Source organism: Lissotriton helveticus, chromosome 5_1, assembly GCF_964261635.1.
Source record: "Lissotriton helveticus chromosome 5_1, aLisHel1.1, whole genome shotgun sequence".
In the NCBI taxonomy this organism is placed as follows: domain Eukaryota; kingdom Metazoa; phylum Chordata; class Amphibia; order Caudata; family Salamandridae; genus Lissotriton; species Lissotriton helveticus.
In genome coordinates this window covers 461,289,479-461,313,831 of record NC_136065.1, presented here as the reverse complement: position 1 = coordinate 461,313,831, position 24,353 = coordinate 461,289,479, and the positions used below count along the sequence as shown (strand labels likewise).

Here is a 24,353-nt window from a genome sequence, read left to right as displayed (position 1 = left end):
CCAACCTCGAGACGAAGATGGACAAAATCACGATTGAGGTGAATTTGCTCCGGACAGACCTGGGGAAGACCACCGACAGGTCCAAAACCAACGAAGTGGACATCAAGGCCCTGCAGGAATCTGGGAAGAGGCTCGAGGGTAGGGTCAACGCGCTCGTCCACCAACACCGGCAGATGGCCTTGCGGCTCGAGGACCAGGAAGGCAGGGCCCGGAGGAGCAACATACGCGTGGTAGGTGTATCGGAAGGACTTGAGGGGGACAGTATGGAGCTCTTCCTCGAAGATTTGATCCTCCGCCACCTGAAGCCCAAACGACTGTCAAAGATTTTTACCATCGAACGGGCTCACAGGGCTCCGATCCCGAAACCTAAATTGGGGGCCCGCCAAGAACAATTATTGCAAAAATACTCAACTATCGAGACCGTGACGCAATCCTCCAGGTGGCTAGACAACTAGGCGATCTACAATACGAAGGGGCCACAGTTCGCTTCTTCCCGGACTTTACGCTTCAAGTCCAACAGGAGAGGCGCTCGTTTCAAGGGGTCAAGGCGGTGCTCCGCGAACGCAGAGTCCGATATATGATGTTTTTCCCCGCAAAACTGAAAAACATCTCTGGAGGTAAATCCCACTTATTTACTTCGCCTGCAGCTGTACAGGAATGGCTAGACACAACAGAGATTGAGGCCCAAGCGATACAAGTTGGCGGACACTGGCGGGAAACGGAGAACCCTTCTCCTGGGTCTGCAATGGGAAAGGCGGAAGGTGATGTGCAGAGCCAACGTTCTTGGCGTTCGAGGTCGAATAGTCCCCACTGGGACTCAGCCAGAGACAATACGGCGAGATGAGGACACTAAGATTCGATTTAGAAGCCGCCGAACAGTAATGTATACAATGCGTCTGCTATATGACTTGGCTGCTCCAAGGGGACGTTATACATAATAGCCCAGGGTCTCTGAGACCAGCTTAACCGTTTATTTCATGCACTGTTGACCGAAGGGGTCTAATTCATTGGGACACTGCGGGAGGGCGGCCAGGGGGCTGGCCCACGTCGTTCCCAAGTAGAGTTTCCACGGGGGGGTCTTTCTTCCCGGGGCAGGGTTGGGCGACAGGCGCTCTGCTAATTGGGGTGGTGGGTAGTTTGAAACCCACGGAGCAGGGAGAGGGGTTTTGTTTTTTGCAGAGGAGGTAGGGATGTGGCGTACGGTTGAGGGAGGGGGAGGGAGGTGCCACTTGGTAGAGATAACCTGTAACGTTTGCATTGAATACTTCGGCTGGGCGGGAGTCAGGGGGGGTCGGGGTGTTTGGGCATTTTCACGGTCACACAGCACATGTTTCCATAGAGTCTATGATGATACCGGGGTGCTGAGACGGGGCACCTTGCAAAGCAATGGATATGGCTAAGAGATGGGAAAAGAGTCTAAAACTTCTGAGTTGGAATGTTAACGGGTTGGGGGACAGACTTAAACGCACCATAGTCCTACAGTTCATTAAGCGGCACCAGCCGGACGCAGTATTGTTACAAGAAACACATCTTATGGGAAATACGTGTCAGGCCCTGAATAGGTGGGGCTACACTCTCGCAGCCCACTCCAGCTTCACCTCAGGTTCTAGGGGGGTAGGAATCCTGCTCCGTCGCTCACTGCCCCTTCACATAGATCGAGTTGAAACAGACCCGCAGGGCCGCTTCGCTGCGATATATATGGAAGGTGGGAGGGCCGCACACTAAACCTAGTCTCTGTATACGTTCCGCCTGGCCTCCAAACTCGGGCTTTTGCAGACCTGGGCAAACTATTGCTCTCCCTCCCCGACGGTCAGTTGGTTCTGGGTGGGGACTTTAACGCAGTATTGTCTGGGACCCTGGACAGACAACCCCCCAGGGGCAGAAATGGCTCGCGGACTTCCTTGAGGCCTTCGGGCTAACGGACGTCTGGCGCCTACTCCATCCCACTGAAAGCCACTTCACCTTCTTCTCTGGGCCACATCATTCATTTTCACGCCTAGACTACATCCTCACTTTGCTACAACACGACACTGCAGTACAAGAAGCAACACTCCTGACTCGTGGCATTTCAGACCACTCGCCGGTCTTCACACACATAACATTCGGAACTAGACGCGAGGGCTGCGTAGCACCAATAAACGCCTGGCATTTAAAAAACGAAGACCTCAGGAGGAAGATATCCAAATCAGTCACCCAGTATTTTGAGAATAATGTTGGCTCAGTGGACTCCCCAGTCACCCTGTGGGAGGCCTTTAAAACCGTGGTTAGGAGGGAGGCACTTTCAGCCATCTCAGTCAGATGGAAGGAAAAACAGAGCCAGGTTGAGTCAATTGAGGCAGATCTAGATGTACTAGAGAGGGAGGCACTGGAGGGGGGCCACGGACATCCGACACAGACTGCAGATTAAGGTAGCGGAATACAAAGCACTGGTCACTCAGGAGGCCTAAACCGTGGCTAGGCACAAGATAGGTAGGCTATATGATCAGGTCGACAAAGCCTGGAAACTCATAGCCTGGCTCGACAAAAAACAGCAGGCCAGGAAAGTGGTGCCTGAAATACGCGCTGAGTCTGGGATAGTACTTACTGAGCCCCGAGATATAGTTGAGGAATTTGCTAGACACTACCAACAGGTATACACGCGAGAGTCGGACCGTCCGGAGGAAGACTCTATAGACCTCCTTACTGACATTAGGATGCCCTCCCTCTCGGACGAAGACCGGGAGGCCATTGATAGCCCGCTTACTGATGCCGAAATACAGCGTGCCATTGTAGAACTTCGCCCCGGTAAAGCCCTAGGACCCAATGGCCGCCCAATAGAGCTATACAAGCTAAAGCCAGACGTCGTCAGTAAACATTTGAAACACATGTTCGAAAGGAGCAGGGAGACAGGGGTTCTGCCACGGGACCAACGCATAGCGACCATAGTGGCGATACCTAAAGAAGGGAAACCCAAAGAGTCATGTACGTCGTATAGACCAATTTCGCTACTCAATGCGGAGCCCAAAATACTAGCAAAAACACTTGCCAATAGGCTCTGACCGGTATTGACGACGCTGGTCCACCCTGATCAATCAGGGTTCATGCCCCACCGCAACACGTCACTTAACATTCAACGTCTAAATGGGGTACTGGGGCAGCGGCATAGGTTACAGGAAGACGCGGTGGTGGTCTCCCTGGATGCCACCATGGCATTTGACACCTTAGAGTGGCCTTACATGTGTGCAGTCCTACGCAAATTGGGCTTTGGACCTCACTTTATATCTTGGGTTTGTCTTCTCTATACGGAACCCCTGGCACAGGTACTGGTGAATAATAAGGTGTCAGAGATCTTCACTCTAGAGAGAGGGACGAGACAGGGTTGCCCCTTCTCTCCCCTTCTATTTGCCCTATCCGTCGAGCCACTCGTCGCCTGGATAAGGCAGGACGTATACTTGAAAGGTATAGTTTGGGCGGAAGGATGGGAAGACAAAATATCCCTTTACGCCGACGACATCCTTCTGTACCTCTGCAAGCCGCGACGGTCGATACTGGCGGCACTCGACATACTTACTAGCTTCGGTCGTAACTCGGGCTTCCGTGTCAACTGGAGCAAGTCCTATCTTTACGTCCTACATGGCGACCCCCCTAGGCTCCCAGACACGTGCCCCATCACAGTGGCGAAGGACGGGTTCAGATACCTGGGAGTATTTATTACCACGGACAAGGCTCTGCGATATGAGCGGAACCTTAAACCACCGCTGAGCCGGCTTCAAAGAGAGGCCAAATCCTGGCAGCACCTTCCACTGTCGCTGCTGGGCCAAGCTGCCATATTTAAAATGATGGCGCTGCCACGGTTTCTCTATGCCCTGCAGAATTATCCAGATCTGGTACCAAACACTTACTTTGCTGCAATTGAGGCAGCGCAACGCGACCTCCTATGGGCCGGATTGTCCAGAATTGCATTGACCAAATTCACGCTGGGGTGGTATGATGGTGGCATAGCCCTCCCAGACATTCGGAAATATTATTGGGCAGCCCACCTCTCAGCAATTAATCAGGGGACGTATGGCGATGGTAACGATCCAGCCTACGGAATGGACAGGTGGCTACTCCCTGGGGGGAACTACGAGATAGCGCTCTACTCTAAACCGGGCGCACACCGACTCACGGGACCTACACAACACTCTGTACAGATATGGCACATCGCCCAGAAAAAACTCGGGTGGTCGGGAATCCTCACAATGGCCACGCCCCTTTGGGCCTCTGAGAAACTAGGTCGCCTGGGACGCACCAAGGGGTTCCGAAACTGGGATCTGATTGGAATCTCCCAAATCAAGGATATCTGGGGCCCTACAGGGATCCACACATTTGCCCACTTACAGGACACGTACGAACTGGCGCACACGGAATACTTTCGATACATGCAGGTGCGACACTCCCTCCAAGCGAATATCCCACCAGAGTCTAAATTGCCACAAACCTCCCCGCTCGAGGACAGAATACTCGATGGACACTTGACAGAACACGCCATATCCCTCACATATAAGAAACTAATCAATAACCCCCCAGACATGCTCCTTCCCTTAAAAGAGAAGTGGGTTGCCGATGGGTTGGAAATAGACGATGAAGAATGGCTGTATGCTTTGGCCTCACCACGGGAGGTTGCGATATCGGCTCGATTGTGACTCATCCAACTAAAGATATTACACAGAGTATATATTTCATGTACAAAATTGCAACTGATGGGGAAGGGAGGGAATGGGCTCTGCAGGAGGAGATGTGGAGAACCAGGTACCTTTTTCCATATACTATGGGGCTGTCCAACGATACAAAAGTACTGGAGACGGGTGGTGCAATGTATGCAGGAGGTATGGGAGGTGGAGATCCGTCCAGAGGCCAAGAGTTGTCTCCTTCACATTTGGGAGCCAACAGACCTGTCGCCACAGGGGAAACTTTGGGTGACGCTTGGACACATGGTGGCGAAAAGGAATATTGCTAAACTGTGGGGGAACCTCAATTCACCGAAACTAACAGACTGGCAAAGTGACATGGACTGGTGTATGCTGCAGGAAAAGACCGTGTATGTAGCAAGAGGGTGCCCCCGTAAATGGGTGGAAATATGGACCAATTGGAACGACTTTAGGGGGCACATTTGCGAGCCTCCACACACCTCGCAAACCAGCTCAGAGGATATAGAATAACCTTAAATGACTCTATGGCCATGGGTGCTGGAACACGCCGTGCTGTCGGTGTGCCACCGGGACAGCAGTAGACTCGAATGTGCTTGAACTTGAAGACCGTGTTAGGGGGGGGTTTGTTCTTTTATGTGTTTTTCATTTACCAAGAGACCATGAAACGAATGCTATGTTAATAGTTTAAGACAACAAAAACGAAAAAAGGGAAAACCTAGACCTCCATTATCCTGCCTTCACATTGTGCATCACATGCGCCCGCACTGGGCGACACCGCTGTACCCCCGGGTTGACGGCACATGGGCTGTGTAACATCAGAAACAATGCATGCATTTATGAACTGTGCGGCGGGCCCACAGGGTTGTAGGCTGGAAGCTGTGTCATGTGGATAATTGTAATAAAGGTCTTAAAAAAAAAGAAAAAAAAAGACAAATGCAGATGCACATACCCAGTACATAACCTCGCCCATAGGCACGCAAACATCAGTCACACACCCACGTTGGCTCTGCGTACGACTGCCCAGTCCACTCCCCTTACAAATTGAGTGGTTATCGACAAAGCTACATCTCCAAGCTCCAACCTGCTGCCTGCTGTGACATGGTTGCATCCGGTGTACACAGCTCATAGTAATGTGGTAGGGCCCGGGGCCTTCATGCATACAACAAGACCACAGGGACACATGCAGATATCATGTTGAACTGGCTACGGGCACGTGCGCCCGGCCACTTTATTGGCAGGGCCACATGAACAGTGACGCCTGTGCTGGATGTGTGTGGGGTGAGTGTAAGCCAGCCCGCACGAGTGGTTGGTTCTGGCAACAACCTGAACAGTGGACACCAGTGCAATGGAAACATATAAACCTGCATAACAGAGTCAACTGCTGGGAATCATGGAGGGAGCTGGAGCAAATACAGAGGTCGTCCAACATACAAACAAAAGTGTCAGTGAGTTGCATTGCACTGAGGTTGGGGCACTAGAGCTGAGTGCACTCATGTGAAGAAAATGTCTGGTGTTGTTTCCCGTTGGGATATTCCTGATGCAGGCACAGTGGGGTGTGTTAGACCTGCATCATCTTCCACATCAAGGTCCCAGGTCTCCCACACTGCCTGAGGTGACATTGCTGCGCAACATCTCCAAAGCACAATACTCAATCAGTGACGGACCATGGGTTGCGGTGCACTTAATAAGTGGCACCTGGAGTACCGAACAGGGTAACAGGCAGAGGATGGCATCCACGACAGGTGCAAACATCTCCGTTAGTCTGCCAGTACCACTATTTCGACTCTGGCAGATGGCGGTTAGAGGTGGTCCTGGTGATGGTGATATGTGCCTCCTGCAGTGATGCAACCTCTGGGCTGTTCTGTGTAATGTGTGAGCCCTGCTGGGGCACATTTTTTTGCTGAAGGCAGCGGACAGCGCAGGGCCATAGACACATGGCGTGGACGACTCCCAAGACCATCGCCTCGGAGGCCATCCAGCATCTCAGAAGAAGGGGTCCCAGACCTGACCAGCAGAGTTAGTGGCTCCGAATGCACAGCAGCTGGCACAGGCACCCCACCACAGGACGGTGACTTGCGGTCCACTGAGGTAGGGCCACGTGGACTGAGCGGGTCCTCGTTGAGCTCCAAGGGGAATGTGACTGAGTGTAGCAGGGGACAGTGGAAGGGGTCCTCCAGGGCCTGATGCAAAGGTTTGATCTTATCCGGAAACAACAAATGGGGGAGTGGAAAGCGACAGCCTCGTTGCCACCAACAATTCGGTATCAGCTACATGAGGAGGAAGACAACCCCCTAGTCCATAGACTCAGACGCCACCAGGATGGGAAGACAAAATATCCCTTTACGCCGACGACATCCTTCTGTACCTCTGCAAGCCGCGACGGTCGATACTGGCGGCACTCGACATACTTACTAGCTTCGGTCGTAACTCGGGCTTCCGTGTCAACTGGAGCAAGTCCTATCTTTACGTCCTACATGGCGACCCCCCTAGGCTCCCAGACACGTGCCCCATCACAGTGGCGAAGGACGGGTTCAGATACCTGGGAGTATTTATTACCACGGACAAGGCTCTGCGATATGAGCGGAACCTTAAACCACCGCTGAGCCGGCTTCAAAGAGAGGCCAAATCCTGGCAGCACCTTCCACTGTCGCTGCTGGGCCAAGCTGCCATATTTAAAATGATGGCGCTGCCACGGTTTCTCTATGCCCTGCAGAATTATCCAGATCTGGTACCAAACACTTACTTTGCTGCAATTGAGGCAGCGCAACGCGACCTCCTATGGGCCGGATTGTCCAGAATTGCATTGACCAAACTCACGCTGGGGTGGTATGATGGTGGCATAGCCCTCCCAGACATTCGGAAATATTATTGGGCAGCCCACCTCTCAGCAATTAATCAGGGGACGTATGGCGATGGTAACGATCCAGCCTACGGAATGGACAGGTGGCTACTCCCTGGGGGGAACTACGAGATAGCGCTCTACTCTAAACCGGGCGCACACCGACTCACGGGACCTACACAACACTCTGTACAGATATGGCACATCCCGACGGGACCAGCAGAGTTAGTGGCTCCGAATGCACAGCAGCTGGCACAGGCACCCCACCACAGGACGGTGACTTGCGGTCCACTGAGGTAGGGCCACGTGGACTGAGCGGGTCCTCGTTGAGCTCCAAGGGGAATGTGACTGAGTGTAGCAGGGGACAGTGGAAGGGGTCCTCCAGGGCCTGATGCAAAGGTTTGATCTTATCCGGAAACAACAAATGGGGGAGTGGAAAGCGACAGCCTCGTTGCCACCAACAATTCGGTATCAGCTACATGAGGAGGAAGACAACCCCCTAGTCCATAGACTCAGACGCCACCAAAGTTCAACCAAAGAGTGTCCATGATTGTCGGGGAACAGACTTAGTGGCACCGGGGCTTAAGGTATGCAGTCTGCGATGATGCCGGTACACTGATATGAACTCCGCCATTGCTAAATCAGGACTCTGTGGCTTACTGGACCACAGTGTAAGCCGGAGGCAGCGGTCAGCAGTGTCCCACAGCCATGTGACGTAGGCACGCAATGCACAGAGTTAGTGACACCAGGGCAGTTGTCGGTAGTGTCCGATCACCTCCATACAGATGATCCTTTTCTCCTACCATATGCAACGCGTCATCCTCTTACGCCTCTCCTTGCGTGAATTGATATGCACTATGCCTTTGAATCATCAATGTCCAGTTCCAATTCTGTGTCCTACTCAAGTGCAATGTAGGCTGCGGGCAGTAGTCACGTGGGCCCACATGCATGTGTAGTTGTGATACTAAGCACAGACTTGGTGGCACCACATCAAGGGAGTATAGTGATTTCCAGTCAGCCATAAACATCTTCCTCTGCCATGGTGTAATCAAGACCCAGTTCCAGATGTGTGACCTACTAGTCCGCTGTGTCAGCCGGTAGAGTACGTAAATGACAAAGGAGTCCTGTGAGCCTTGCTCGTGGAGGCCGCGATGGTCGTTGCAGGTTGCCAGGGTCGGTGGCCTTGGGCTTGGAGCGAGGACCAGCCCGTGGTATGCCCTCTTCGACACACGCCGGTGTCGGCAGGTGGGCATTGAGGCCTGGGTGTGCAGGAGAGGGCAGGACTGGTTTGGGGGCCAGTGGCCCGGGGTACAGCAGGCGCACAGGATGGCAGGCGACTCTACTTACGACGACGGTGTCGGCCTTGTGGCAGGGTGAGAGGCACCGCTATGCCAGAGACCTTGAGCATTCCGGAAGAGGACCATGCCCAGTGTTACGTGCCTTTTATTCAAACCCCTATGCTGCCCTTGCATACGCTGGGCCAGCCCACTCCGCTCACACTTATGGGTGAATGTAACAAGCTACAGTCCCTCAATCTTTCCCAGTGGCTGGGGTGACATGGCTGCGTCCACTGTCCACTACTCTTCATCCACCAGAGGGGTCTGTCGACATGGATATGTGTGTGGTCTACATACTGCAGTCTGGCCATAACATCCACTCCACACTAGGCATTGTGTACATTCTCATTCATGGGTCACTTGCCTCCTTCGCACATGCCTGGTCCCCACCTCTTCCGACATCCTGCTATTGTGTGGCCGAGGTGCCATGCCTTTGATCGCCAATGTACATGGCTGGCCCAGGTTCCTACAGTGAGTTGTTCTGTCATGTCTGGTGGGTGTGCATGTTGTATGTGAGCTTGTGACGTGTGCATTTCCTGTGTTGTGAGTTGCATGATTGTGGAGTTGAGGTATGTGGTGTGTGCATTTGGTATTGGCCAACGAGCAGTGCATTACCATGGGTGCCATCCTGGTGGCCAGGTTGATGAGGAACTGTTGAAGGTGTATGAATCATGCACACTGCCTGGGTGGTTGGCGGCGACTTTCGCGGACATTCCCCGGTGGTCCACTAGTGCCTGCACATTGATGGGATATGTGCGCTTTCTGTAGCGCTTATTGTGTACAGTGTTGCCAGGGGGCACAAGTGGAACATGTGTTCAGTCAATTGCCCCCTGACACGTGCGGGTATTCAGCTGTGATGTAGATGCCTTGCTTGGTCCTGCGCAGTGTGTGGGATGTATAGATAATGGGGTACCAAGCTGATGGTGTCATCCATGACTGTTGTGAGGGACTTGGATTGGCCTGGCTGTGTAACTCCGTCGACTCTGACAATTATTGGTTGGTGGGTACCAGAGCCCAACAGGTGCATCAGGGCCAGCATCTTTGTCTGAGGTGGGATGTTGGTTGTTCGCTGTGTTGGTACCATCAGCCGGTGGCCAATGGTAGTCAGGATGTGGATGTGGTTTGTCCCTTGGAGCTTGTAGTGGGCAATGACATTCTCTGATGTTGGGTCTGTGAGGTAGTGCATTTTCTGGGGTAGCTGTCTTTGTCTGCGTTGCCTCAGTGTTGGTCTGGGGGGGCAGTGGGGGTCCTGTGAGGTAGGGGGTGGTCCTGGGTGTGGTAGAGGTGGGTGCTGTGGCCATCTTGGGTGTCCGTTCCGCATGTTAAGTGGCTCCATGGCATCTGTTGATCTTCAGGTGTGGCTCTGGGCTAGGCTCCCTTTTGTGGTGCAGGCTGTGGTCCGACTTTACACCAGCTCAGAGCAGGTGTTAGTTTCCTGCTGCTAGTGCTCCTTATTGCATGTTATTTGATCTTATCGCCTATTTGGCTGGTCGTTGAAAATGTTGCGAAGTGGTGTTGTCACGGCTTTTTGCTCAGGAACGCCTACTCTACATCTCATTAGCGATAGTTGCGGGGGTCATCTGTGGCGATGTTTTTTGTGGCTGCTATCACAAGTACACTGGTGCTATGGGCTGTTAGCACCAGCTTGTGAATGGGGCGAAAGTTTTATTGCGACTTTGGCTGCAATTAAGTGCCATTAACTCGGCTCTTTGAGAATATGCCCCTAAATGCGTCTCATTTTACAGTCAGCTGCGATAAGAATTTCGATTTTTAGCCCTCAGCTAAAGTACCAGAACTCTTCTGTTCCTCTTTCACGTAGACATGTGGTGTACAGCTACTTTACAACAGGCTATTTCAATGTATACATTATAAATAGGGCCCCAGTTTTCTGGTATTTATTTTTTTAACATTTCCGCCTGCATTTATCCATATTTATTTTTCAGCCATTTTATCTGTACTTATCCATATTTATTTTGTGTTTTGCAAATAAATGAAGTTGTAAAACTGTAGATTTCCATATTTATTTAACTGATAGACGAACAATTATACTTTGATATCTGTTGTGTTTTAGCCATTTAAGCTGCCAAATATTACATAACAATATAGCCACTGGTAAATACTAGCATTATACCACAAATGTATATTGGCACATTATTTAAAGAAATTTCATCCTGTTTTTTAATTTCCCATCCTGTCCCTCTGCTCAGCTGTTGGGCTATTATGTGTGAAAGGAAGCACAGAAGGTCACTTAAAAACAGCGCAATTTTCTATATTTATCCACTTTTCAAAATAAATGCAGAGAGAAAAGACATTGTTTTCTGTCTGTATTTATCTGTAAAAATCTGTCAAAACAGAAAACAGGGAGCCTTAAATATAAACATTGTGTGTGATAGTCATTGGGAAGTCGTGTCTGCATTAACCCTGGGCAAAGCGCTACGCTACGCTCGCGTAGTTTGCAAAGTTTGCTATGCGAACGGCACGTGCCACAGTGAAAACATGCGTAGCGTAGTGCAGCGGTCATTTTTTGCTCAACATCAAGTTGACGACCGCGAGCAAGCAAAATTACATCCCGGCGAGACTTTTTCCTCGTTCGCGATCAGCAACATCAAGTTACCGATCGCGATCGTGGAAAATAAACCTCCCGGCGAGATTCTTGACGCGGGGAGGTCAGGTTTCTCATTGCAAGTGGTCGCGTATGCTCGCGACCGCTCGCGATGAGAAACTACCAGTCCGCCTTGAGAAAGCTGCTTCTCGAGTAAAAATCTACTCGAGCAGCAGAAAATTACAGCTCGCACTGTGCAAGATGCCGTTTTCAATGATTCCACAATGCCGGATGCTTGTCCGCATTGTGCAATCATTGAAAATGGCATCTTGCACAGTTCGCGTAGTGCTACGCGTAGCTCGCGTAGTGCGAAGTGCACTTCGCGTAGCTACGTGTAGTGCTACTTTGCGAACTACGCCCAGGGTTAGTCTACATGCATGCTGCACAAGCTCTCCAGAACGGGCTGACAATCGTCCCCCCCCCAGCTGCTGTGCAGTCAAAGGGGAAAAAAGGACCAGTTACATTACACAAGGCCACTTTCATTTTTGGTATGCACAGCGAGATTAAGTGATTTGCTCACGATCTATGTCTCTCGCTTTACTGTACAGCACAATTCGCTCTTCAATTTTAACAACCTACCTCTAAACACTCTTTTTCTCTCTACCGTTCTCTACCTCTTTCCTTCTCTCTTTCTTTTTTCACTAAACCTCTCACTTATATACGAAAATAACTGTTTCTCTAGATACCATCTCTCACTTTCTATCACTTTCCCACTCACGAACTCTGTCTCATATAAGTAAAAAAACATTTCCATTACAGCATCAATACCTCTAACTTCCCCAAAAATGCGAGACCTATTTCATTGCAGAGGCTTGTTTCTTTTAGCTCCCAGGAGATGCGAGATACAAATCTCTTTAGATTTATCAGGACAAAGACCTAGGGGCAGAACTGATGCATCTCTGCATATCAGCAGAGATGAGTCAGTTAATTTACGTCATATAAAAAAACATCTTGCGCCACCATGGATGCGTCGCATTTACAATGCAGCGCACCGTGGTGCAAGGATTGACAGATGCATGACGCATCGGTTGGCATAAAGGTAACGCATTGCTAGGGTCGTGTCGCAGGCACGACGCAACTCCAGCAATGCTCAGGGGCGGCCTATACTTATTGTGCTGCGTCAATCCTTCAAGCAGGCATCAGCTTTTGATGCAGTGGCGTCATAAAAGTGACTGCGTCACTTTTACAAGGCTTTCTTACATGGGAACGTCCACCCTGCATACATTATTCCTGATGCAGGTATAATGTAGGGCAGGGCGTTACAACGTGATGCATCTCCCTAGATGTGTGGCAACGCATCGAATTGTTTACGACGCTGCTGCGTCACAAAAGTGACATAACAGCGGCATAAAAGTGTTGCAGAGGGATTGTATATCTGCCCTCTAGAGTGACATTCTGGTCTATTCGGAATTATTATCCACTCACCCATGTGTGCAAAGCTGTAGACGGAAACAATGTGTATCACTTGAAAATAATACAATATTTAGAACAGACAAAAAGGAATCATTATAAGCTTATTAGAGATGCCCTGGCTGATCCTTTGCAGAATGATATTCTTTACTGAAAGGCTGGGAGTGTTTTCCGTGGGCAGCACTAACACCTGGTGTGTCCATTGCGAGAAAAGCATCACATTGAGTGCTGAGTAAGATAGAACTTGCTTTCAAGCAGGGGGAGCTAAGATTGCAAGGACTCATTTTTGGGACACCTTTCCGAAAGGTGTGCACAATGTGAGCATATTTTACACTTGCAGAAACCACAGAAGGGTCGGCCAAGTAACCGGTATGTGGGATGTCAGCATAGCAAGTTCAAGAAAGGGCAAGGTCACTCTCCTTGATCCAGCACAAGGCTGCATTATAGGCAGGGAAAAGAGTGTTCATAAGGATTTGCCAGTGCAGTAAGAGAGAAGATAATACTTTCTTAGACTTCTCATGTAAAGCTAGAATGTTATTCCCCATAGTGGTTGACTACTTATTCTGGTAATGGCCTCAGGGCAGTTGTGCACGTCTTTGCCATTGGAATATGCAGGGGCTTATTTATGAGCCCCTGCGTCACTTTTGCGTGCCATTGCATCGCTTTTTGTGACGCAGCGGTGGCATAAATAATGTGCCATGTTGCGCTGCATTTACGAAGTGACGCATCTAGACAGATGTGTCACTTCGTAAACACTGGTGCAACATTATATCTGCGTCAGGTATAATGTATGCAGTGTGGGCGCTCCCCCGCAAGAAAGGGTCATAGGAGTGGCGCAGTGAAATCTATGAGTTCATTGCACCAATGCGTCAAAACCATATGCCCAGGGGCATAAGAGAGGCCCCTGCATCCCCCGCGGTGCGGGGGGGGCGAGCTGCAGGGGGCCCCCTTAACACAGTACTTCGTCCTGAGCGCTCCTTATTAAATCCAGGGCAGGGGCCCCTCTGTGTAAATTGCAGGGGGGCCCCTTACACTTTTGTTACACCACTGCATATGCCTGCCTCATGGCAGGCGTAAGGGTGGCGCAGGCAAGCCCCATGTGAAAGGACAATTGCTGGAATTGTGTCTGTTTTCAGACATACCCCAGCATTGCGCCACTTTTGCACCGACAGATACGTCAGTAATACTGACGTATCTGAAATTCCATGCAACATGATGCATCATACAGTAAATATGATCCATCCATCATGTGCCAAGGAGGGCGGACTGAGAAGTGTTGCATCACTGCTTTCACGTAGCGATGCAACACTTCTCATAAATGAGGAAATATAGCATGCTACAACGCATGTTTTTACATCGCATTCCCTAACAACGTGGTCGTTACAATGACCCGTTGTTACAACGCAATGCCATTACATCGCAAGTCAATCAATCAATAAAACCTTATTCGATATCTTGAGTAAGAAATCATAAAAGCACATAAAAATACAGCACAGTTGTCATTCATAAAATAGCTTACTATTAAAATTAAGATATATACAATGTAAAACAATTGATTTTGTGTATGGCCTGAGGTCCTTTCACTTAATCATACTTAATTCGAGTCACATGCTAATTGTTTTCCTACATTTTAAAAAAAATGTTAAGAACATAATGATGGAGGTAATAACAAATTCACTCTCTAAAGATTGTACCGCCAGAAGTGCGGGTGGCATTGCCTGAAATCAAGTGATTTTAAATTGGTAAAATGCACTGCCTTCTCTGAGGTAAGTAGAATTTACACAAAAACAGTACATGCAATGTTGACTGTGATGACACATCATCGCACGGACATTTACACAATGATCTTGACCAATCGTTCCGTTCTGGGAGCAAAGCAGGCCAGGTTCTGGTGTTAACCTGGGCTGCTATGGGAATTCACAAGGGCATATTATCAAGCCCATTATTTCTGTGTTAGGGGAAGTTTCCTGCCGCAAAAGCGGCGATAATTTTATCGTAGTTCTTGATAATATGTCCCTGAGTGTTCTATGTATGATTCCCAGTCAGAAACGGGTTAACAAAAACCTATCGTAGTCACTTAACACAAACCTAATATAAGGTTGTATACAAAATGTAGTTAAAATGAGATAAATCGCCTGGACGGTTGGTTTTAACATTTCACTAGTGTTTCTCTTTTCATCCAGCAAACGCAGACAACTACTTTAAAGATCTTTTCTAGTGACTGTGCTCATGGTGTTGGGGTCAATATAGTACTCTGGGTGGCCGAGATTGCACATAAATGTTTTATATAGTTTAGCCAGCTAATTTGCATAGCCAATCTAAACCCCTACTATCATTCAGGATTTGACGATTAAGTAACGCTTCCTCTGTATTCCAAATCCTATGCCACAATAAGATCGTCTGGGTCTTTTTAATGTCTGCTAAATATGGCATACCTAATTCCGTGTGACTATATATGTAGAGGTGCTATCCGGGACGGCCAACAAAAACCTAAACAAGATGTTCTCAGCAGTCTGTGGGGAATTTACATTGGCATAGCCCCAAATTCCCGCACCATAGGTGGCAATTGAAACACATTTTGCTTTATAGATTTTGAGCAATTCAACAGGAGGCCGCCTACCCAGTTTTCTGCTACAGTTTGATAGGGCTGCCAATGCCTTTATGAATAGTAGTCTTCTTACTCTGATTGCCTCTGTCCAGTTGTTCGTATGATTAAACAGGATCCCTAGATAGGGAAATGTATTGGAGCATTCCATCCTTCTAGTATCAATAAAGAAATTTCTACTCTTATTACTGTCTGTCCCACACTTCATGACAAATGTTTTTGACGCAACAGTAACACCCACCTCAGACACAAACCGAACAAAACTATTAACTGTCTGTTGTAGCGCTAACGGGGTGTGGGCCATCAGGACCGCATCATCCGCATACATGAGCACTAGTAGGGAGCGTTTATCGACTGAAGGTAGGTCCTGGCACCCTTTCGCTAGGACATTGCCTAGATCATTATTATAAAGAGTGAAAAGAAAGGGTGCCAAAACGTAGCTTGTCTTACACCTCTCTTTATGCGAAATAATTTTGTACACTCCCCCCCGGCTCCGTGGCGGACTCTTGCCTTTGCATTTGAATGCAAATGCCTCAAAAATAAAATAAGTGAGTTATCCACCCTCAAACACCCAAGATGTCCCAGAGCTTCTCATGGATAACGCAGTAAAAGGCTGCGGTCAGATCAACAAATGCCACATACAGTTTGCCCCTTTTTGCCTTAGTGTATTTACCTAGGAGGATGTTTAAATTAAGGCACAGTTCAACGGTACTCAGGCCCCTGTGAAAACCGTACTGCACATCATTAACTATCGAATGCTCATTGGCCCAGTCCTGCAATCTAGTTAAGATAACCCAACCCACAACTTTGACCGTAGAATCCAGCAGCAGGATTGGTCTATAGCATGCTGGATTTGCCCTGTCACCTTTTTAAAAATTGGCACCAGGTTTGATTTGACCCAAGTTGGCAAAAAACAGTAGAACTACATGCATTAATTACTTGTGTCACGAGTAGTCCCCATAATAGAATATTGGATTTAAAAAGATCCACGGGGATACCGTCGGGTGAAGGTGCCTTACCACCCAGGCTTGACATAATAACGTGATTAACTTCGTCAATGCTCGAACTGCACGTCTATTTGATTATTATAATCTTGGAGGTGTTCCTAGTACTTTAGAGTACCTCTGATGAGTTACGGGGTGGGTTATTATAGAGTTTAAAGTGATGTTCTACCCACTCAGTCTCACTAAGGGCTATTTCAATTGATGCTGATTCCCTGCCAACCAAGAAAGGGGCATTAACAGCCTTCCAAAAAGCTGAGGAATCTCTAATCTCAGAGGCTCTATGCAGTTCACGTCATGCTTCTTCCTTTAAAGAATGTTTCCGTTCTTTCAATACCAGCCTATATTCCTTTCTAGCCATTTTAATTTCTTCTCGGTTTCTGGCAGGATTATGTAGGGCATGCTTAACTTTTGAATATGCCTTAGTACATTTAGAGTCAAACCATCCAGCTCCTTTGCAGGCTTTTTTGTTGACCTTCACATATAATACATCACAAGTCATTAGATCGACTTGCACTAGATGGCGCTCCAACATTAGGAATAGTATAATTTACTATTCCAACTCCACCATGGGCAACAGTAGGGAAGGTGTTGGAATAGTAAATCATACCATTCCTGAGGTTGGAGCGCCATCTAGAGCAAGTCGATCTAATGACTGGCGATGTAATGGCATTGCGTTGTACAACGGGTCGTTCTAACAAACACGTTGATATAGAACGCAATGCAACAACCGCGTTGTACAGGTTGTTACCCCATCTTCACGAGCCATGATTAGGGTGACCAGGTGTTCCAGATTTGCCAGGACGGTTCCCGTTTTTCACCAGCTGTCCGGGCAGATTTCGAGAAATTTAGCTCATGTCCCGGTTTTTGGAGAGGGTCGACTAAAAACGGGGGGAGGTGTTTTTTATGTTTTACAAAACGGGGATAGTTAGCAGTTGTTCCAAGAAAGCAATTTAATTCACAGGCAAGCTACTGGGTTTAAAAATAGCATCTTATGTATGTTCTTACTGCCTGTTTTGTAATTCTCTGATGAAGAGCGCTGTCATTCTGTGCGCTCGCTTGATGTAAAATTATAGTCCTTCTATTTTGTGTGAAATGTCCCGGTTTTTTGCTTTAAAATTCTGGGTCCCGATTCACGGAACTGACTTAAGACAAAATCCTAAACTTACTACCATTTTGGTATTCACAGAAGGCACTTACTCATTTTGGTATTCACAGAAGGCACTTACTCATTTCGGTATTCACAGAAGTTAGGAATCCTAACTTTAGGACTCCTAAATGCCTTCTGTGAATACTAAAGTCTTAAAGTTAGGATTTTTCTCAGTTTAGGAGTAGTAAAGTTAGGAGTCCTAACTTTACTACTCCTAAATTCAGAGACCTTTGTCAAGCCCAGAATGGCAATAGGTTTGCCTGGGCTCAAACCAGGAGTGCGCCCTTTGTCCAGAAAAACAACCATTGGTCTATAAAGACGTTAATTCCCTCTCTCATACCTCAGTCGGAATCCCTGGGCTGGTGATGCCATTCTGGAGATCATCCTCATTCGAATTATCTACTTGTCCATTTACTTCTTGAGGAGGATCAGTTTATTCCTCTGATGACCACTCTTCCCTCCAAATTAGTCTCCTTTCAAAGTAAGCATACCCAAGGGACATATAGCAAGGGTGACACACATATGCACAGCAGGGGGACTCCGGATACTGTAACTTAAACAAGAGATACCAGGCTCTGGCTAGCATGACAAGAATAAAATATGATCAGGGTACTGCAATACATAGTGGCTTGCTTGAGGAGGGCCATAATAAACTTTTTTTAGTTTTCTATTTACTTACTTAAATACTATTCCGCGACCTCCTCTGATGTGTCTGTAATACGTACTTTTTGTCTTACATTTTTGTCCTGAATTTTGACCTTCTGTCCTAAGTTTGTGTCCTGAATTTTTACCCTTTGTCCTGAATTTTTACTCTCACCATCCTGAATTTGCACCCATGCCAATTGGTCACCCTACCCTAACCATGATGCTATACTGGGGAAAATGCCCTCTCTAGCTTCACATGGAAGATCGTCCCATTAAACTAAAGGCTTGTGGTTGGTACCAGTGAGGACTGCCACATCATCTTGTGGACTCGGGTCAAATGGGTGTTTATTACTCTTGACAGGCCGGCCATTCTAATTCTAATATGGCGTCACGATAAGGGCAGATGCGACTCATCTGTCCACCACAGTGGCTAGGACTTCTGTAACACACACTGGGCCAGTTTAAAGCAGAAGGAAATACTGGGTTTGTTGTAATGAAGCTCCCGCTGTGAAATAAGAAACTCGGGTTAGAACGGGTGGGCTGGTGAGCTTAATGCTGCTTTATGGCTGTGAATATTACAAGTTGCAATGAAATAGTCACCCATCACAGTTTATTTAAATATGAACCCGTAGCTTGAGTCAAACACCCAAAATTCGAATTTCATCATATAATAATATTTTGAACGGATTATAAATGTAACCTCTAAAGATTAATCGATTCGAATCATTGCATTTAGCTTATTCTTATGGAAATATAGAAATATTTATCACCAATCGTTGCAAATCTGATGAAATATCAAAATACTGGACTCTAAAGATTCATGAAGTATACAACATCCTTTAGGTGAATTTAAGCATCACCTATAAAAACTAATGCAGCCCAGGAATTATTTATTTCAGAAATTAATTGATTCCCCAGCAGTAATTAGCAGCTAGTTTTTACATCAGTTCGTACTCTGGAGCTTTAACGAGGGGCAAACAATGACTATAACATAAAGCAACGTATTGGATATGGTGCTCTTATTTTTGTGCATATGATGTGGGTTCTCACGTGCAAGATTGTTTGCATGAAAGAGGCAATACATGCACTGATTTTTGTTTGGCAAGTGGGGTTCCATGTGTTGGATTGCAAATGGGAATTGGTGCCTATGTAGCATGTGTTTGTGCCAGAGCTTAATTTGAGGGTGGGTGAAAGATGATGCACATATTTGGGATAGGGGAAATGTGGCACAGGGGTGTTCAGAAGGCACTTTTGGTGATTGATTTCAAAACAGACCAAAGTTTAATGCAGAACACAGGTTTATTTCTACAGGCGTCAGATGGTTTCGGTTACGGGCAGGGATGTCACTCTCGACTCTTTATAAGTTTTTGCTCAAAGCAGAGAAGGTGTTGGAGGTTGGTTTCACTCGGAGAAATTATCCTCTTACTCTTTACAGTGCATATGGCCTTTGCAATGGTCATCTTCCAGGAGTGCATTAAGAAGGCCAGGACCAAGGCGGCTGCTCGATTTTCACCCTTGACACAGTACACCAGCACTTTGCCTGCAAGAGATTTCAAGTAGAATGCTCAGATTTGTTGTTGTTAAACAAAGACTAATTGTGCTACCTGGAAACTAGAACTTCTAACAGGTATCTGGGGAAGATTTTTACTTGTCAGGTTTCCAGTGGAGAAAGCAGAGGGGCTGGAGAGGTGAGAAGGATGAAATAGGAAAAAGAAGAAAAAAAAGGGCAGTATAGAGGAGACAAGAACAGAGGAGCGTAGAAGAGTATAAAGGAGAAACATGGAAAGAGATGTGTTCAGCTTACAGTTGTCCAAAGAAGACTCACCCAAGTCTCTCACATAAAATGGCAAAACACTTAAACCAATCAAATTAGAGTGATACACAGAAGGTGTTAAAGCACTGGAGACAACCCTCTTCACATGTCATGAGTTCCAGAGCCCTTCAAAGAACCGCCCACTGTTGTTTGGAAACTCCCATGTATACTGGATTCTACCCATCTTTATCATTCTGAACCCTTCCATATGACCATGATTCAATCTTGTGATTGACTTGGACCCACCCCATCTCCCGGTCAATACAATGTAGTCAAATAATTGCAAGAGGTAAGTGACATTCCGAATTTCAGAGGGGTTGTTCTCCTTGTAATTAGATTGCCTTGTGATGAAGGGATTATTTGTCTTTGGATTCTATTGTCATACTGTGAACGGCTGCTATTGCCCCCCCTTCCTGCAATAATTGTGCCATTAGATCCCACCCCCTGCATGGGTTTTAGTATTTGAATCTCCTTGTCGAGTCAGTTGAGATTGCAGAATACGATGATTGTTTTTGTAGTATTTAATCTGTTTGTTGCCTAGTGGTTGCCTCTCATTTAATCACTGGCTATTTAGTGTAACATTTGCCACGCCGCATTGTTTATCATTATTGCCCATGAACCCTCAGTGATTAACTTTGGCATGAAGTCAAATTACAGGCAGTATTGGATATTTGGATCCCCTTGAATCTTCTTGTCACCTGGTTATTGTCTTTATAATTAGGATGTTATTGGAAATGTCCCTTTCTAGTGTGCTTTCCTTTGACTTTATGCTTTTTCTCCTTTCAAGTTTTCTGCTGATCTGGATGCTAGCTGTAGGACTTTAAGTGCATTTGACTCTGCTGTGGAGTGCCAAAGTGATGTGCTTATTATATTCATACTGGGGATTGGTGTATATACGATTGGCTGATTCGAGTTAACCGTAAGTCCTTTGTCAAGGGGTAAGACATATACCCAGGGCATGTTTCTTGAATGCTCCTCCGTGGGCCTTCTGCACCGGTTGTGCCATCCATGTAGGTAGCCCATCGTTTGTGCTACAGGTGTGCCCTGGTGTGGCCCGTGTGCATGGGTTACTGTTACTCGAATTGGCATTTAAAAAGCTGTGTGACAAGGTTATGTATGTCTCTTGCTATTTCGGAGTTCTTCCTGGTGAGAGGGTGTGATTTTGGGAAGATGTTGGGCATGTGCATGTATGTGTTACCTGCAAGGGTCGTGAATGGTACCGGGGGGTGTGTGCCGCACGATGGGGCCTGCTTCTCGCATTGGATTAGCATGAGGGGTGTGGGGAAAGGTTATCAAGCATTATTTCCTACAGGCAGAATTGTAGCTGTACAATTTTTGGGATCAATGAGTTCTTAATGGAGAATCCTCTTCGGTAGTGCAAGTGGGTTCAACATTGCAGTGATGGAAATGTCACTTGTGAGAATGTGGTGGGCATTTCGATGCTCATGGCTGTGTGTGCCTGTTGGCCTGTCTCCTAATTCACACCTGGGTGCTAGGGGGACAGCTACATCTCTGCAGTCCTGATTGAAGGCCTTAAACTATGGGCTCAAGGGAAACTGTAGACCTCTGACTCTGAAGGGCTTTTCCTCCGACAGTTACGTGGGGGTTGTATTGGCACCTGCAGTCCAAGGGACAGGGTTTTGGCCTCACTAAAGATAGTGATCAAACCTCCTGGGGTAGGATGGCACATAGGACAAAATGTAGAGACAGCCTGTGCATTTCAAAGGTGGCCTTTTGAACTGTTTGTTTTTTAAAATACCAATGTGGATATAACTACTGGGGCTCTGGTCTCCGAAAGTAGAGGCGCTTTTGGATTTGAACCATACTATGCTGGTTCAAAGCTGGGACACCGACACAAGGAATCATTAGGGCAGAAGTGACTTTAATTAGACTATCAGTAGACTTGTGGAGGCCTGAAGGTTGTTGTGCTCCAGGAAGGGGACTATCACTCGGTGGATTTGGCCTGGACATTGCTGGCCTGCAGCTAAGTGCCAACTGTCATGGCCTGGGTCCTAAAGTACTCTCCAAGGGCTGATGGCCTGCCTCCCTTTCCACAAGATCCCAGGGACACCAATGATCTCACTGTCTCCACAACATCATACGGACTGCACTGGGTGTCCAAAGATCAGAAGCCACATGAGGTGCCGGGACGTGAGGAGGTTGAGGCATGGGAAGGAAGCTTGCAGAGTCCGAGGGACCTGTGCTTGCAACCAGGGGATCTGTGCTAGCTTGTGCTCCAGAACATGTGGTGTCCGACGACCGTTGGGGGAACCTGAGCTGGGAGCATAGACTGTATTCGGCCTCCAGATCAAGAGGACGAGAGTGCCTGACATCGTGGACTCTGTTCAAGGTCATTGGCTCCCTCTTCCTGGACCCACGCCACCAGGTGCTTTGTTGTGGAAAACACAGTGAAGAGGCCCGAGGGGTTTCGTGTTCCTTGTGGGCACCTACTGCTGACTGTTGGAGGCTACGGCAGGTCACACCTCCACTTGAAGGGAGAACATTTCTCCAGACTTGGAAGTGTGCCAGCTTCCTAGGTCACAAACCTTTGTCTACGAGGGGATCGCGATCTTGAGCTTGTCCAGGCGCCGCTGGGTGCATCGAGGTCTAATCCCGATGGACCAAACTAAGTAACTGTTTCTTTCCATGTTAGGTGGTTCCGACTGCCCAGTCACCTTGAAACTTTGGGATCTGTTCTGAAGGAACGAAGACAACCAGCTTAATACTGGGCCAGCCCAAATTTCTGTACTAGGGTGAATGTTTGACATTGTTCAATATTCTGTCCATCAATTGTTCTTTTTGCATTTGTCACCCGAGTGGGATGAGTTGTGCCATGACGTGGATCCCATGCTCTCCATGCCACTGGAGTCAAGCTAGCCTGGTTGATGAGGGGTGAAACCTCGAAACCAGTCCTAGGATGCTGGTTTCCAGTCCAGAGAGAACCTGGCCTGGCATTTCGGGGTGGACTGTTCCCATAGGGAGCAGGGTCAAGACTGATTTGCATATGGCTGAGTTTAAATTGGAAAGGTAGGGAGAGCAAAAAAAATGGATTTAGGTACAGATCAATGTACTGGGGTGAATGTTTGACATTGTTCAACATTTTGTCCATCAATTGTTCTTTTTGCATTTGTCAGTTACTATTCTACATATGTGGTGCCGCTGCATGAAAAATTGCAGCATTGTAATGTACAAGAGGCTAAAAACAGAGCTGCATCACATTTAGTAGGAGCTATCAGCAGATTATATCATAGGCAGACCCGCGGCAAGTCTTCCAGTAGAGCAGTGTTACACTGTGATACAGAGGCGAGTCTCCACCATCTGGAGAAGTCATTGTTAACATGTGGTCCTACTCAGTAAGTCAGCGTACCAGTGCAAGTGCATCAAATGGAATAGAGTATGGATAGCTGAATTTATAACAGGATCAATATTCCCATTAAAATAGAAATTTTGATTTTCTAAAAATACTTGGTTGTGTATTAAATAAAATATTTCATCATATGTGTATTTGTTTGATAGATGCTTGTTCCCAATTTTTGTGCAGTGTTATGCAGTTCAAATCATCACAATTGCTTAGAACAGTGTCCATGAAAACCAGTGATGACTCAGTGGGGTTCTCTGGATTCCAATAATGATGGAGTGGGAGTCCCTGTATTGCAGAAATCATTGAATGGGGGGTCCTCAGAAGTCAAACGGTTAAGAATTACTGATCCAGAGAATGCTTTGAGCGGGAAGTATACCTACCAGTAAAAATTCCTATGGGTAGACACTAGAATAGGGATCAAACAGGTAAAATGTGGGCATTGTTTTAAACACTCACTTGACCCATTGCTTGCAGCCTCTTTTCCTTGGCATTAGAATTTGGGGCAAAGCCAGATCACGCTATTTTAGCAAATCTGGCTTTTCACCATAACCTCAGGTTAGGAGATAAGGAGCTGGTCTGCCCTACCTTGCATTCATTAGCAAGGGGATCATGCACAGGATTTTAAGTATAGCACCAGGTTTGACTTTTTCTGCGCACAATAGCTTATATGCATGAAAGTTGATCCGAAGCTGGGACTGGAGCTTAGCAATGCTTTGGAATGATCTTTGTTTCATAATGTCAGGCAAGCACAAACCTGTTGCACGTTATATTCTGATCCATGTCAAACATGTGTTTGCGCATGGATCGCAATTACAAGCAGGCACGGCCCGTGCAGGGCGTTATACCGGGGTGGTGACGTCAGGCGGGGGAGGGTCAGGGTGGGGGGTTGTAAAATGCGGTATATGGACCATTACAGGTAA

The 24,353-nt window shown here is 47.5% G+C and overlaps 2 protein-coding genes across 2 annotated transcripts in view; one reads left to right on the top strand and one right to left on the bottom strand.

Moving 5' to 3' along the window:
- The window catches only part of LOC144753216 (uncharacterized), a 405,054-nt gene that overhangs the window by 337,100 nt on the left and 43,601 nt on the right, over positions 1-24,353 (top strand). The gene's annotated exons all lie outside the window — the stretch shown is intronic.
- The window catches only part of LOC144753215 (uncharacterized), an 81,829-nt gene continuing 77,026 nt past the window's right edge, over positions 19,551-24,353 (bottom strand). The window contains exon 4 of the mRNA XM_078640977.1: positions 19,551-19,799. Coding sequence (XP_078497103.1) covers positions 19,603-19,799 — 197 coding nt within the window. The 3' untranslated portion in view covers positions 19,551-19,602. The remainder of the gene's footprint in view (positions 19,800-24,353) is intronic.